The 17034-nt window shown below is 48.3% G+C and overlaps 1 protein-coding gene across 1 annotated transcript in view; it reads left to right on the top strand.

The window, feature by feature from the left end:
- Positions 1-17034, top strand: part of EXOC4 (exocyst complex component 4) — a 226159-nt gene that overhangs the window by 133682 nt on the left and 75443 nt on the right. The window contains exon 10 of the mRNA XM_050325228.1: positions 2691-2787. Coding sequence (XP_050181185.1) covers positions 2691-2787 — 97 coding nt within the window. The remainder of the gene's footprint in view (positions 1-2690; positions 2788-17034) is intronic.

Genomic DNA, 17034 nt, shown 5'->3' with positions numbered 1-17034 from the left:
GTTGGCTGGAGTTTATTCTTGTCTGTCTTGATAACAGGTGGGTTTTTTTTTTATCTGGTGCATCTCAGCTCCCTCCTTCCCATGGCAGGGGGTGTTGAGGGCAGCCCAGTCACTGCCTGGGGATGGAGAGCACAAGGAACATCCCTATGGGAAATAAGACAGGATAATCTGCCTCAAATAATCCACTGGATGCCTCTAGAAGAGGAGCAGAGATCCTTTCCCATCCTTTCCCTGCTCCCTGCTGAGTTCTGGTGGTGCAGGACAGCGAGTGCCAGGACACCCCAGTGATTCCAGCCCTTAATTCCAGCCTGGATTGCACAGCCCGGGGGCTCTGCTAAAGCAGCTCCCTCAGGACAGCTGGAAAAAGGATGTCCCATCCCTGGATGTGTCCAAGGCCAGGTTGGATGGAGCTCTGAGCACCTGGGATAGTGGGAGGTGTCCCTGCTCGTGGCAGGGAGTGGGACTGGATGGGCTTTAAGGTCCCTTCCAACCCAACCCATTCTGGGATTCTACAAAGGCAGTGAAGTTTGAGGAGTCAAGACATGCAGCAAAGGGATTTTAGAGGTGATAAATCATGTTTGGCTTCTGAGGAAAAGAGTTTAGAAGTGTTTGCCAATGGTATTGAATCCCTGCTGGGATCAGTCCAGTGAAAACAGGGTTGGTGTTTGTGTCATGGGTGGTTTATGGAGCCAGGCTGGGAGAGCTGGGAATGTTCACCTGGAGAAGAGAAGGATCCAGGGAGACCTGAGAGCCCCTTGCAGGGCCTGAAGCTCTCCTGAAGCCCCTTTAGGCCCTGCCAGGGGCTCTCAGGTCTCCCTGGATCCTTCTCTTCTCCAGGTGAACATTCCCAGCTCTCCCAGCCTGGCTCCAGAGCAGAGGGATCCAGCCCTGGGAGCATCTCCATGTTTTTTTCTGGTCTCACTCCAGCAGGTTCACGTCCTTCCTTCATCTGCAACCTGGGCTAGTGGGAGGCGTCCCTGCCCAGATGTGAAATCACCTTTTTTCCTCCCTATTCTGGCCTCTGCTCTGCTCCAACCCCTGGGATCAGGGCCTTGCAGATGAGGGGGATTGTTTTGTCCCTCCTGCTGGAGCTCAGCCCGGTCAATAGTGTCGATTAATGACTCGGTGTAACAACAGTAACAGCCCTTCCTCCATCTCAGCCTGCATTTCCCCCTTCCTGCCTCAGCAGCTCGTGCCTGGATGGATTCTCCGATAAGTCTGTTAAGACACAGATCCCCCTGGAAATTGCAGGCTCTGACATTAACAGGGGAAATGAATCATCTTCTTTCCTTTGAACTCACACCTCTTCTTTCTTTTATTTTTTTTTTAAACTGTCACATCGTGTGAGTTCAATTCAGGAAATTCCTGGATTTTTTTTTTTTAAGAGCTTCTTTCTAAATACAGCCAGTAAAGCTGAATGAACCCTGCCTCCAGCTGCTCTGTGCTTCCTGAATCCTTGGGTTTCTGTAGGATTTACCAGGAGGCTTCCACGTCCCAGCACTGGAGGAGCTGAGTCAGCTGTGGAAGTGCTGTGAGTGCAGATTGCCCTGCATTTCTCACTCCACAAATCTCACCCAAACAGCATCTGAAATCTACTCCTGGGCTGGGAATTCTCGTAGAAAATGCTCCTGGAATGGGAATTCCTGTGAGAAACACTCCTGACCTGCAGGGACCTTTTAGGATCTGGTGCTATGACCTGCTCAATCCTTGGGTTTTGCTGTCAGGTTGCTACAAGAGGGGCAAATAAATCAAAGAAATTCAGTCACCAAAGGGCTTATTTGTTGGTGGATTCATTGCAGGTAATGTCCTAAGGCAGATAAACTTCCTTTGGAAAGGTTGGAGGCACTTTCTGTCCCTCTCTCACCCTTCCCAGTTTGGAGATTTCCTTCTGTCAGGGTCAGAGACTCCCACAACCTGCTGGGGGAGCTTTGATTTCAAGGACTTTGTCACCTCCCTGCCTCTGAAGCTGCCCCAGTAACGTGATGAGCTCCTGAATTTATGATGATCCATCCTCAAGGAAGAGTTCATGGGAAAAAAAACGGAAAGGGCTTCGTAATTTTTAGGATAAATAAACGTTGCCCAAGTTTGGTTTTTTGGGGGTTCTTGAAGGTTTTCTGCCCAAACCCACAGCTGGTGGGGCTGTTTGTGGGATGGGGGCAGCATGTGATGATCTGTGCTGATGAGAAAGGACCGTGACCCAATCTGAGGGGTTCTCTGATGAACTGCTGGACTTTGGTGCTCTCAGGACATTCAAAGGTTTCTGGAAGTTGGTATTTCCCCTCCCCTCTCTCTTCTCTCTCAGTATCCAAATTTAACATCCTTTGGTGCTGGGAGCTGCCTCTGGAAGTTCCTTTGCTTTGGGTACAACAGGTTGATGTTTTTATTCCACAAGATGCAGGACCTGCACTTCCTGCAGCACTTCCACTCCTTTTGGAACTGGAAATAATGGATAAAAATATATGAGCCCCACCTGTGTCATCCCCTCTGCTTTCAGCAGTGCTTTCTGTGAGCCAGAGGAGGGCAGGGGGAGCGTTATCTTCACCTTAATTACTGATCTTTCATCAGGAAAGGAGCCTTTAATTCACGGTTAATTATCGCTCGCTAAGCCTTTAATTATCCCTCGCTCTCCTGAAAAAGAAAGGAAGGGCTGCTGAGCTCTGTTAGCCAACCTGTTTGATGTTATTTTCCAGGAGGACCAGATGATAACTTAATTGAAGGTGGCGGATCCAAGTTTGTCTGCAAACCGGGAGCCAGGAACATCACCGTCATCTTCCACCCCCTCCTCAGGTAAGTCAGGGTTTATTTCCACCTACTCCTGCAGGTGCAAACAATCAGGATGAGTAGAATTAACCTTCCAGAATTACCCTTCTCTCCGTGGGGACGGTGCCACTTGTGAGGCAGGGAAGTTGTTGGTGTGCAGATGTGTTGGGAAAAAAGGAAATCATCATCGATTCAGCTTCTCGGCCGATGGTTTGGAGCCCTTTTTGGAACCGAGCTCTGATGCCAGGTGGGATTTCCTGCCCTGTGTCGTTGATTACTGACCAGGTGAAAGTTTCTTTGCCACCTGCCACGAGTTGTTTGTGTCCATGGTGCACTCTGTTTATGGCCATAAATGACGTGGAGAATTCCACAAGCAGATTTCACTTCAACCTCAGCCTCTTCTTAACTGAAGAAATGCCCCATAAATGGAATTTGCTGCTGTGGAATTTATAGTTTTCAGCTGTTTTACTGGGGGAAAAGACAGGTAGGGGGTGAGATGCTCTTCAAGGAGTGACCACTGTGACATTTCTTCCATTTCTCAGTTTTTTAATGAATTTACAGGTGGAATTCCTGCAAAGATGGGGAAGTTTTCACTTGTTTTATTTGCCTTTTGCTGCCCTGAGGGGGGGGATTCTTTAGGAGCTGCCTCCATCATCCTTCACCCTGTCCGTGCCTCAGATGAGTCTGCTTTGAATTCAAAGTGATCAATATTTTATTCAGAAATGGGGTTGGTTCTTCTTATAACTCAATTTGCTGCTTATAAAGGGGTAAATTTGCTGCTTATAAAGCCTTTTTTTTGGATCCTTTTTTTTATTTGCAAGCTGAGCTCGGGCTCAGCTCCAGATCCTTTGGAAGACACAGGTTCAACAGGTTTTTGGGGGGAGGGGGACTGTAAATTAAACCCCTCATCCCCCCTATGACCAACATTTGTTTAGAGAAATTAGAATTTACAGCCAAAGGGAAATACTTACAGATGGTTTTCCAAGCTTCCCTTCCCTTTGAATTCATTCAGAGCAGCAAACCAGAGGTGGGAAGTGAGGTTTTGGGAGGTGGGCCCCTGATTTCCACCAGCACAGCCGAGGCCCACCAAGGCCCAGATTAATTACCAGGATTTAACGACAAGCAGGAAGCAAGGAGTGAATCTTTGGAAAAGGAGGTGGAATCCTGGGAATGGATTTTCCTGGCTACACCTGCTTGCAGATTCCAAAGTGGAGCGGGATACATGTCTGGCTTCCCTTAATTGCTTTTTGTGGGAGGTGTTGAGGTATAAAAATTACCAGAAGAGTCCAGTTCATCCCTCAGCCTTCACTAGTAACCAGCATTTCCTCAGCTTGGGAAAGCACCAGGATTGCCAATCCAAGCAATAATATCTCCCACTGGAGGAGGGAATGGTGCAAGGACCAAACCCTGGAATCTGGAGCAGCCTGAGGGATGTCTGTTGTGACATTTGTTTGGTGGGGATTCTTCTTAGCTCTCTCTCTGTTTTGTTGTTAATGTTTATTTGTTTCAGCTGTTTCAGTTTGAAAGGCACTTGGCTCCTGAGGGTAATAATCCTTTCACATATGCTTTGTAGAAGTGTTTATTACCAGACAATTGAGGAACAGATGTCTGCAGTCCCGGGGCCTCCCGGGGAGGGGGATGCAGGGATGGAGGGTGATGGGAACTCAGATGAACGTGGCTTGGATGTTGGACGTGGAGGCCGCCGGGCTTTCCATTTATCACCATCAGCCACACCTCATTAAGATCAAGCAGCAATTAAAAAAAGGGGGCTTGGAGGATGGAAAGGAAGGAGAAATGCTCATCGATTTGGAAAAATTTAGGCAAGATTGCGACCTTGGGAAGGAGGAGAGAGGAGCTGGATTGGCTTGGCAGCCTCTCCCTCTCTCCATGGGGCTGTTTTTGGGGGAATCTCCCTTTGGTGATGTCCAAACTGGATTTCAGAGGCTGGAGAGCAAGGGAGAACCAAAGAGTTGATGTACTGGGGCAGGAAAAAAAACCAGAAGGAAAAGCAGAATCCCTGCTTTGCCTCTGCTGGTGTGGTTTGGGGTGCAAAGTTTACTGCTCTGGTTTGCTGCTTCCTGGATTTCGGATTGATGGTGTTGGGGGGGAGGGGAAGAGAAGGTAATAATTTGACATTTTAATTTAAAATTAAGTGGTTTCATCCGTTGCTACAAGTCTCCATGGTTGAAAGCAGGAGGCTTTTCACCTGATGGCAGCTTTGGAATTACCTGTTTCTTCTTCTGGAAATCCTGGTGGGGGAACAGCAAAGTGGGGACATCAAAATCTCGGAGCGTCGGCTGCTGCTGCTTCTGCAGCTGAGCAGGTTCCAAAACAACGTGACTCTGATTGATCTAAATGATCTAAAACTCTGTGTATAACCTTGCTAAAAACCCCTTTATTAATGTACCTGTACAGCTATAATAACAAACAGCTAGTTTTATTTTAAATATGCCACAATATCCCACAGTGACACACCACAGAATTCATATTTAACAATATGGGGAGTGTGTTACTTGGGAAGGGAAAGGAGTGGCAAACACTGGTTTGTTGGTTACATTTAGGTTATGTTAAATGGCACCAAAGAGGTTAAGAAAAATACCTGGTATTTTATCCATATCATTATCGAAGGAGGAGGTGGAAAATGTCAAAGCCTCCTACGGCACAAATAGTGCTAAATAATGAGAGCTGATGCCTTCAGCTCTCGGAATCAAACCCCAAATACTTGATTTTAGAGAAATCAATACGACTGACTCAGGCTGGGAGAGGGAACTTGTAATATTGACTGCTGCAGGTTTGTGTTTGAGTTTGAGTAATGAGCAGAGGGTCAGGGGTTAAGGGGAAAAAAAAAACCACTATTTGAGGTGCTGTTTTGTGCACAGGAAACGTTGTTTGCAAACTTTTAAATGTAGTGACTCCTTGAAAATAGAAGCCTCCAGGTTTCTTGAAGTCTTACATTCAGACTTTTCTTTAAAAAGGGTGAAAAAGAATAAGTTTTAATCGAAATCTGGCTCCTGCAAGGTAAGGGGGTGTCTTCCCTTGGAGAGGAGGCTCCTGGGCAGGGAGATGGTGCCTCTCTGCTGGTTCTGTGATGTGGTGGGCCAGGTGAGGGGCAGATCAGGAGATCGTGGAATTGTTGAATCCTTCAGGCTGGAAAAGAGCTCCAGGGTCACAGAGCCCACCCTGTGCCCCATCCCCACCCTGTCCCGCAGCCCAGAGTGCCACGGCCAGGCCTGCCTGGGACACCTCCAGGGCTGGGCACTCCAAACCTCCCTGGGCAGCCCCTGCCAAGGCCTCACCACCCTTTCCAGCAACAAATTCCTCCTCATGGCCAACCTGAGCCTCCCCTGGCACAGCTTGAGGCCGTTTCCCCTTGTCCTGTCCCTGTTCCCTGGGAGCAGAGCCCGACCCCCCCCGGCTCCCCCCTCCTGGCAGGGACTTGCAGAGCCAGAAGGTCCCCCCTGAGCCTCCTTTTCTCCAGGATGAGCCCCCCCAGCTCCCTCAGGAGTTCTCCACACCCTTCCCAGCTCCCTTCCCTGCCCTGCACACGCTCCAGCCCCTCCATGTCTTGTGAGGAGCCCAAAACAACCCCCAAGACTTGAGGTGAAGCCTCCCCAAGTCCCAGCACAGGGAGATCTCAAATCCTGCTTCTCATCACGTCACCTGATGCTTCATATCACTACAGAATAATCCCAGAATGGTTTTGGGCTGGAAGGGACCTTAAAGACCATCCATTTTCCAAATCCCTTCCATGGGCAGAGCCACCTTCCAGCAGCAGAACCTTCCCCTGCTACTCCCACCTTTATTTTGGCCACCCTTGTTCCTCCTCCTCCTCCTCCCTGAGCATGGCAGCTGCTCCACGTACCTTTCCATGCCCTCACAACTTCCCATCGACACCCACCCCCGGAATTCTTTCCCTCCCCTGGCTTTAAGGAGCGTTTAGGAGGCATTTCAGTTGACAACTGCTCTGAGCTGTCACCAGCAGGGCTGGCTCGTTCCTGGCAGGCGACTCCCGGCTCTTTCCTCCCGGAGTCGCCGAATTTTAAAAACAAACGTTGTTTGGGCAGAGCCTCTCGTTGTTGTGACTCTGCCAGGAGAAAAGGTTTCCTCGCTCAGAATTAGGGGGAGGGGATGGGGGAGCAGCTTCGCGTTTTGTGGGTTTTTTTGTGGGTTTTTTTTTCCTTCCCCCCCTTCCCATTTCCCCGACGTCTTTATGAGAGCTGTCAGTCCTTCCCCGCCTGTGTCTGATTGGAGATGACAAGTTTATAAAAACCTTAAGGTAGGGCTGTTCATTTTCCGTGACAGGAAATAAAGTGATCCCATTCCCCCCCTCCTTCCCCCCACCACCTCCCACACAAACAAAACTCTTACATGCCAAAAAATAAAATAAAATAAAAAAAAAAAACCACCTCCCCTCCTCCTCCTCTTAATCTGCGATGCATTGATTTTATATCGTCTGTCAGGGAATGTGCTTCGGCGGATCAGTCGACTTGGGAGTTTTCAAACATGCTCCATCCAAAGGGGAAATCAACAGCCTGTCAGAAATGTCACATGGCTGCAAACCCCTCCTTCCCTCTGGATGAAAAGGCAACCTGAAGGAACAGAGGGTTTTGACGTTTGCAGGAGCTCAGCTGGTGTTAATGCAGTTCCATGAGTTGCTTCTAACCCGGGTCGTGCTCACCGAGCCGACAAAGCAGCGTTGGCTCTTTCCTTCTTGGAATTATCACAGAGGGGGTTGGGTTGAAAAGCACCTTAAAGATTCCATGGGCAGGGACGCCTTCCACTCTCCCAGGTTGCTCCAAGCTGGCCTTGGACACTCCCAGGGATCCAGGGGCAGCCACAGCTTCTCTGGCCAACCTGTTGTTCCAGCATTTTCCTCCTGTTCTCATGGAGCAGGATGGAGGTTCCCAGTATTGCTGAACACTGGTATTGTTCTTATTCTGTTTATTTGTCCTTACTAAGAGGGATTTATGATGCCACTGGAGTTTTCAGGGATTGATTTATCCTTTGGATGCTCCATCGAGTGACCCGAGCCGTGTCCTGGGGACAAAGCACGTCCCCAAGTGGCACAGTGGGTTATCAGACACCATAAACCCCCTCAGTCCCAGGGTGAGATTCTGGAATAATTCCTCATTTTATGGGACAGGGCTGTGCAATTTGTCCCTCTTTGAGAAAGGAAGTCACCCCTGGTGGTGCCCACAGAATAATTGATTTTCGTGGAAATGGGGCCTTGAGCTCGCTCTGAAGATCAGGCTGGACCTGCACCACAGTCATTCAAGCTGAACTGAGAGCAAATCGGTGTTAAAAATTAACAGAAGTGGGTTAATTGCAGGGAATCTCTACATTGCTTGCTGGTGTCTTATCTAATGTTGGTGTTTTGCTCTCTCTCCTTTGCCTGGCTCCTAAATTGTTGTTCCATCTCCTTCCCAGGCAGAATTATTCCCAGTTCTTCATGGAACTAGGTATTTGGGAGTAGAATAGAATGGTTTGGGTTGGAAGGGAGCTTAAAGATCATCCAGTTCCAACTTCCCTGACACTTTCCACTATCCCAGGTTGCTCCAAACCCCTTCCTGGCCTTGGACACTTCCAGGGATGGGGCATCCACAATTTCTCTGTGGTTTTTTTCGTCCAGGTCAGTCTTTCCTCCATGTAAAAGGTGCAAAACTTCGCACTTGTCTCATCTGAGCTGATAGAAAAGTTCATCCAACCTCTCTGCTCAGGCTCCTTTCCCCCCTCAAGTCCCCACTTCGTGCACGTGTCACATGTTTGGTTCATCCATCCCAGCCACCCAAAACCCCCTTTTCCTCTGCCTGACAGAAGATCCACCATCTGCATCCCTTGGGAGCCTCCCAGAGGAAATTTTGGCACCTCTTCCCTATTAAAAATAAACAACTGGAAGTTGTCAGGGATGGAGAGCCACTGTTGGAGTGAACAGGACAGGTGCTTATTACGAGTTGCAGCCACGCCCGGGTCAACAGTTAAGTGGTTTTTTGTCTGGTTGGTTTGATGAAAGGCAGTAATGGGTTTAATTGCTGGCTGTCATTTGTAATGGAGTAGATGGAGTCTTAGATTGTTCACGTAATTTGTTGTAATTACCCTCCATCAGGAGCTCTACAACCTTACAAACACAATCCCTGAGCTAACAGAGCCCAGTTCTTTGGATTGAAGGCGAGAGCTTCGAGGGGAGGGCATCACTTTTATACATCAGTCATGTCAGACAGGTAAACATGACATGTGGGGGGGGATTTCCATAAATTCTTCCTTAAACCTTCCCAAATTCCTGGCAGAACAGCCAACATTTCTGGAGGGCTGATCAATCAAAGCTGTTTTGGAGCTTCCCCCCCCCTTCCTCCACACCCTTGAGCGAAGTGTTACCCACAAAAACCTCCTCCTGTCAATCCCCCAGGGAATTACTATTCCTTCTTTTTTTTATTTTTTTTGGGGCTGTGAGAAAAAAAATCTCTCCTTAGGGGTGGTGTCGCCCCTGATTTCGTGTGAGAAGGCAGAGGTTTGGATTTGCATCGACCTTCCCTCCTCACCCCCGAAGGCATCGACAGATGCAAACCCAGCCCGGGGAGGCCAAACCACCACATTTGTATTCTCAGGGCTCTGGTCCTGGCAAAGAAAAAGGGAAAAAAAAAAAGTTTAATGAATGGAAGTGTTAGGATTTGGAACAAGCGAATTCCTGGAGATGTTTTAAGTTGAATTTTGATGAAACCTCGTGTCACAGTCCCGTTACTGCTGCGGGAATTTGTTGTAATTTGGGGCAATATTTTTGATTCAGGAGGATTAACACCAGTGAACTGTCACCTCCTCACATTCCTCCCATCCTTGGTGTCCCAGAGCTTTATGTAAGGTGGGAGCAGCGTGTGCTGCATCCCAGAAACTCCCCCTCCATTACCTGGGCTGATCCCACAGAGAGGGAAGGGGGAATTCTGCTCCTCTGGTGAGATCCCACTTGGAATTCAGCCCTAGGGAACAACAGCAGGAGGACTTGGAGCTGCTGGAGAGAGTCCAGAGGAGGCCCCAGAGCTGCTCCCAGGGCTGGATCCCTCTGCTCTGGAGCCAGGCTGGGACAGCTGGGAATGTTCATCCTGGAGAAGAGAAGGATCCAGGGAGACCTGAGAGCCCCTTGCAGGGCCTAAAGGGGCTCCAGGAGAGCTGGAGAGGGACTGGGGACAAGGGATGGAGGGACAGGACACAGGGAATGGCTTCCCACTGTCATTTAGATGGGAGATTGGGAAGGAATTGCTGGCTGGGAGGGTGGGGAGGGGCTGGACTGGATTTCCCAGAGAAGCTGTGGCTGCCCCTGGATCCCTGGGAGTGTCCAAGGTCAGGATGGAACAACCTGGACCAGTGGAAGGTGTCCCTGCCCATGGCAGGGGGTGGAACTGGATGGGCTTTAAGGTCCCTTCCAGCCCAAACCATTCTATAATTACATGATAATTATCCAGCACTGGGACATCAAACTCCACACCCATTTTGATAAGGAATTTATTTGGGTTACAAAGCATGGAATGAAAGGAGAATGAAAACATCATGTGTGTATTATATATCCTGTATTTTTAGCCTAGATTTTGGATTCAGAGGTTTAAATTGATTGCATTTTTTTTGTGATATCTGCAGGGAAGCACACGTACACGTGTGTATCCTCCTGGTGGGACTCATGCCATTGCCACCCCTCTAAAATCACCCCCCAGAATTCCCTTTAATCCATTTAAGAAATGGCTTGTTCCTCTGATAATCCAACCTATCTTCCCTCCCAAAAACAAATAAAGATGAAAAATCTCATGGTGTGACAATAAGGACATCTCTCCTCTTCCAAAAAGAAGATGAACTAAAATCTTCCTCGGGATCCTTTCCAGCTCCCCAAGCTCAGGTAGATCCTGTCAGGGACTCGTCTTTACATCCATATTTCAAAGGCAGCTTAAAATATGTTGTTTTCCTCTCCTTTTTCCTACAAACTCCTGGAATAACAGGGACTGACAGGGTATTTTTATAGAGTTTAACAGGCATGAATGTCTCTGTGGATGGAGCCTCAGGCTGGGGGTGGGGGGTGATCGTGTCAGTCCCTCCCGGGCTCTTCCCCAGAGCTCCCTGGGTTTGGTGCCAAGTCCCAGCAGCTCCAGACAGGGAGGGGGGGTTAAAAAAGAAGTCAAATTGTCAAAAGTCATTAGTGGTTGTCACTTCAGGGACCTTCACACTGGAGTTTTCCCCTCTGGAATTTCAGTGGAATCATCTGCTCGCTTCTTCCAGTAAGTAGGACAGTCAGATGCTGGACACAAGTGCTGGGGGTTTAACCCATTTGTGGCTTTTTTGCGAGAAATCCAGGGAATTTTGGAGTTTGAGGTTCAGTTTTAGGTTCTGCCACAAGTTTTTCCACTTTACCAAGTCCTTTTGCCCCCAAATCCCCCCAGTTCTGCTCCAGCAATGCCACAAAAACTCTCTTAATTCCATTCCTCCAGGACTTTGGCTGCTCCAACTTTGTGCTCACTGAGCCACAAGTCTGAGAGTTGGGGGGATTTTTAACTGAATTCCTTTCCCTCTGACTCTAAAAAGTGGAAATTTTTGGGGGGAGCCTTATTTAGACATCTTTTTCTCCCAGACTCTCAAACTGTGGTTCGTGGGGAGTTATTTTCCCAGACCCGACCTTTTGCATGAAGTCACAAGGGAAAAAAAAAGGTTCTGGTGGAGTTTCTGTTCCCAGATTTTACAGCACGTCTTATAATGCTTTGGTGTCTTAAATACCTAATTATATTGAGCTGTTTTTAGGGTTTGGGGGTGTTTTTTTGCCACTTTCTCGTGGCTTTCACTGTGCTGTTTGTGACATTTCAAACACACGTTTGACTCCTTCCATCTCCCCTGTCCTGTTGCTCTTTTGTGGCACTGAGGGGCAACTTTTGCAAAGTGGTTCATGCAGGAAGATGCAGAACGTGCAGGTATTTCCCTCAAGGAAATGAGATAAGAGAACTGTGGTGCTTCAGGTGGGCTGAGGAAAAGGAACCAACTGGTGTCGTGAGTGTTGGGGGGGGTGTAAATAAAGGGTCTTTTTTACCTTGGTGTGTGGAATATCCCCTTTCAGGAGCAAAATGTCCTGAGGGGAGCAAAGAAGAAAAAAAAAGAAAGCAAAACAAGAGCGTGGAAGTGACCTTAAAGTTGGCCTGCAGGTGCTTTTTACAGTAAATGATTTGACAGTTTTGAGATCTCTCGTCAGCACAGAGTCGGGGGGGTGGCCCTGGTGATAGAATCGTGTCACAGGCCATCAGTGTTCATCATCCCAGGGCTGTCCCTTCGTTCAGCTCCGTCCCTGGTGCCCAGAGGTGGCCAAGGGAGGGGGAGGAGAAGGGAAGTTTTCCCGCTCTGGGGTTGGGGAGCAGCTGGAAAACTCTGGGGTGCCCCCAAGGCCCAACGCGCCGCGCGTGACTCCGGCCACTCCGGTGTCGCTTTGGGCTGTGGGGAGGGATGAGGGAATCTGCTCCAGGGGGTCTGCTGGGTCAGGAATTAGGGCTGGCTCGTGCTGGAGTGGGGCTGGACGTGTTGCTGAAGCTCCCTGGTGGTGCCAGCAGCTGGAAAATCACCGCCTTGCCCTCCTCCCTGTGCTTCAACTTCCATCCTTAGGGTGCTTTTTTTCCCCCCCTTTGTTCAGCTGTTTCCTGTGGATCAATCAGCACAGGGTGGCCCCTTTTTTCATGTGTTTCTGTCCCCTTTTTCGAGGGTATTTGTGTGGAAAATCCTCTCACTGGCACCAGGGGCGTTGTTCAGGTTTTGAAGAGCAACACGAGGATTGTCGGAGTCTTTTGATTGTCCCACAAGTCAGGGCAGTTGATTAATTCTGGCCTGTTTTTATGAAATCCAGAGCGGGATGGATTAAAAATGATGAATATTTGTGGGTGCTGAGGTTTGGTAGCGTGAGAATAAAAGCAACTTTTCCCTTTCGTAGAATCACGGGATGGTTTGGGTTGGGAGAGACCTTAAAACTCTCCTGTCTCCAGCAGGAGCTGCCAAGGAAACCTGCCCGTTTTCCTTCGGGATATTCAGAATTTACAGGGAGGGATTTGCTCTTTCTTCCCACCTGGAAGAGGTGGGAATGTGTGTTCCCACAGTTGAATTCCAGCCACAGGGTGAATAGACTTATTCACCTCCTGAATTGCATTTAAAGGAGAGCACAGTCCCATCCTCTGCTCACCAAAATAAATGTCAGGAAGGACAGGACTGAATGATCTCCCTGCCCCTTTTCCATCAGCTCTTCCAGCTTTGGGGGTGTTCTTTAAAACAAATTAAAACTGATGGTTTTTTTCGCCACTGACCCTGGAATTCCCATAATTTCAGTGCACTGTGTGTGTTATAATTGTTATGTTTTCATGTGCTGAAAATGACGTCTCTCAGGTAAAGAATCTGAGATTTTTACACTGAGAAACCTTAAAAAAAACCCCATTTGCTTTAAACTCGGCCTGTGTCGGTCCCAGGGTGACAGTTTTCCTTGCTTTGATTCCCAAGTGAAACATAAATAACTTTAATACCATTTACCTGAACTTCTCAATCTTATTTCCCCCCCTTTGTCGCCTCAACACCGAGTTGATGTTTGGGCAAAAATCACAGGATTTTTTTGAGCCAGACTGCAAAGGGCTGGACTTCAGAAGCTGAAATGTTGATTGGATGCAAAGGAGCTTTGAAAATGTGTGGGCAACTTGGAGGAGGCTGGAAATTTAATGGATCTAAGAATATTTTTTATTGTTTTGAGGCCGTGAGCGCCTCCCACTCTCCCAGGTTGCTCCAGCCTGGCCTTGGACACTTCCAGGGATGGAGCAGCCACAGCTTCTCCTTTTTGCTGACTCACAGCTATTCCTTGGCCTTCTGTAGTATCCCAGTGACCCTGTTTATTCAAATTATAAGGATAATTTGCCATCAGAATTAGTATAATTCATTTTATTTATGTTTTAAGCCACACATTACTGCGAGGGCGGGCAGTTTTTATTCCTCTTGGCCTCGTTTCACAACCATTAATTAAATTAAATTAAGGCAAGGAAGTGACTCTTCTGCTCTTCCAAACCTGGGTGAGTCTCAGCCTCGTTTTGCTCTTTCCCCTTTGTTTGAATCTGCCAAGGAAAAGCTTCCCATCATCCATCAGCAGAAATCCCTGGAATTTCACACCACTTCCATCTTTCTTTTCTTTTTTTAAAGGAGCCTTCAGCTTTTCTGGCCATTTTGGTACAAATCAGCATCATCTCTCCAAACTTTCCATCTCTTTGCTGTGCCCAGGGCAGAGGGGAAGGGGCATCCAACCTCGTTCCAGTAACAAATTCCCTTTGGGAAGGGGTTGCAGTTCCTCCTCTTTAATGTCACAGTGAGGTTTATTTGCTTCCCCTCCACTCATCTTCCCCCCAGACGCTGCCCTGACCTTTAAAACCACGAATGAAAACATTTTATAAATCTTATTTTCCCCGTGGCACGTGGAGAGAAGGGGTTGCAGGTGGGCAGGAGTGGAATTGCCTCACTCATCTGTGTCACTCCCAGCACTTCCCTCCTGTCCATCCCACCCTCCCTCCCGTGTTCCTTCTGTCTGTGCCTGCTGCTCTTTGCAGATTTTTGTGATATCCTCCCCTTTTTGAGGCCAAATTAAGATTAAAGGGGAACCTTCTGTGGGTTGTGCTTCGTTCTTGGTCTGATTGTTCCAATCCCTGGGTTTTCCCAGGGAAACCCAACTTCTGGTGGAGGTTTAGGATGGTCCTGCCCATCTGCAACCAGGAATGGTCTTGGATACATCCCGTGAATAAATGCAAATAAAAGGCACATAAATAGTTGGGCAGTGCTGGCCAAAGAATAAATGGATTTAACTTTTTCCAGTGCTTGATAAAACACAATTTGTTGCCTTATTGTGTTCCTCAGGAATCTGCTGCTTGCACTCTTGGCACTTGTGCAGGAAGATTTTGGGTTTAATAACTTGGCTTTGATAACAGAAGTTGATAAAGGTGGTGTGGGAGAAGAAGCATCAGGATGCTGCCAGCTCTGAGGGACAGCTTGGGAATAAACCCCTGGGGGGGGGGGGTTTGGAGGTCACCAATAAAATTGGGATGAAATGAAACATCAGCTCTGTGGTCTAAATGTGCTGCATTCCCTGCAGTGGATGGGGAAGGGAAGTGGAAGTTCCCTTCCCACGGCAGTGGCTTGGAATGAGATGATCTTTAGGGTCCCTCCAGAGCCAAACCATTCCCTGATTCTCTGGCCTGATCCTTGGAAAACCAAGGAATATTTGCTTTCAAGGAGAACAACCTGTGTGATGTCTTGGTGCTTTCAGCAGTCCATTTGAGGTGCAGATCTTTATCCCTGGTGACCTGTAGAGTTTAGGAGAGTCAGAGGAGACCGGAGTTCTGCTTGGCAGGAGGTCTGAGGCAGCAGAAGGACCCAGATGTTGCTGTCACTGCGTTATTTGGGTCAGTCTGGGGGAAACCCTTGTTCATTTTTCATTCCCAGGGAGGAGTCTCAAAGAAGGTGCACGCTTGGCATCAGTCACAGAACCGTGGAATGGGTTGGGGTGGAATGGGGGGGTCAAAGATGATCCATTTCCAACCCACCTTCCACCCTCCCAGCTGCTCCAAGCCCCTGGTTGGCCCCACCCTGGTGTTCCCTCCCCGTGTGGGATTTTCTTCCTCTCCCTGCTTAATGTGCATCCTCTAATAATGCTTAACTTCACTTCTTAGCAATGACATAATTAATCCACCCCCTCGGGCTGCCTGGGGATGAAACTGGAGATGTTAAAGTGTCTCTGTCCCCCCCTCCACACACACAATGTCATCGTCACTTGGTGCAATCTGCTTTTATTAGAGCCGTATTAAAAATGAATGGTTGGCACATCTTCACTGCAGGCCCATTAACAGCCTTTCCCTGGCTCTAAGAAATGGCTCCAGGATGCAAATCCAGCCCATTTCCCCCCCAATGAATTCGACACTTTTAACTCTATTTATTTACTCCACGGCTGGAAAATGTAATAAGATAAAGAATGGGTCCCGCGGGGGGTCGTGGGGTGAGTTGGTGATCAGCGGCTCAGCAGGGCTGGGAACGCTGGAGAACTAATGATCAACACTGGTGGTGCTCCCTGGGAAGCCATTTACAGACCCGAGTCCAATAAAGGAAGAATTACAATGCCTTTAACGACGTGCTTAGCACGGGAATCCCACTGGGATGAGCCAGCAGTGAGGGATGTGCAGCTGGATCCCCTAAATCTGTGCCACAGGCTGTGGGAATACCTGTGAATTCTTGTTTATTGCCTAAAAAAAAAGCCAGGCCAGGTTTTCTACCCTGTCTCTAAAAGTATTCTGCTGAAGGCAAGTGGGAGGTTTGGATTTGAAACCTCTGGAAGTGTGGTTGGATTTTCCAATCCAAACAATGGGCAGAGCTGGAGAGGGACTGGGGACAAGGCCTGGAGGGACAGGACACAGGGAATGGCTTCCCACTGTCATTTAGATGGGAGATTGGGAAGGAATTGCTGGCTGGGAGGGTGGGGAGGGGCTGGACTGGATTTCCCAGAGAAGCTGTGGCTGCCCCTGGATCCCTGGGAGTGTCCAAGGCCAGGTTGGATCAACCTGGGATAGTGGGAGGTGTCCCTGCCCATGGAACTGGATGATCCTTCAGGCCCTTTCCAACCCAACCCATTCCATGATTTTATGAACACATTTGGGATATCCAGGATTGGGAAGGGTGTGTTGCCTCGCTTCTCCAAAACACTCAAAAAAAAAAAAAGGAAGGGAATGGCAGGAATAATGAAGAGGAAAATGCAGGCCTGACCTGCAGTCCTGTGCTGGGAAGAAATCACAGTTTCTCTTCTGACCCCGTAAGAGAATAGCTCTTGGTTTGTTGGTTTTGTTTTTGTGTGTGGTTTTTTATTATTATTATTACTGATTTTTTCCCAGTAATTAACCTCCTTCCTAATTTAAACCCCACTTCTGGTGTCCAGAGTTGCCTCTGGCTGCTGTTTGAAGGGATTAACATTCCAGCAGTGCCTCCTATTTACTCACTGGCAGCAGAATGAACTCGGGAGTCAGATCCTAAATTAGTTAAAATAAATGTACTCCCGTGGTTTTAAACAAATTTAAACCAAGAGGAGGGGGGAGGATTTGAAAGGCTGAGTGTTGGATCAGCTTCTGAGTTTTCCTGGCTTGGAATTCAGTCTGGAATCGACCCTTGGGATGCAGTGAGGGTGGAATTCAATGCCAGCCCTCACCCAAGTGGGTTTGCTTTAGGTCTTCACCTGAAGAGGGTTTGCAGAGAAATCAGCCTGTT

The sequence above is a fragment of the Myiozetetes cayanensis genome, unplaced genomic scaffold, assembly GCF_022539395.1.
Source record: "Myiozetetes cayanensis isolate MyiCay16 unplaced genomic scaffold, myiCay2020 scf3, whole genome shotgun sequence".
Classification (NCBI taxonomy): domain Eukaryota; kingdom Metazoa; phylum Chordata; class Aves; order Passeriformes; family Tyrannidae; genus Myiozetetes; species Myiozetetes cayanensis.
This window is presented reverse-complemented; position numbering and strand designations above follow the sequence as displayed.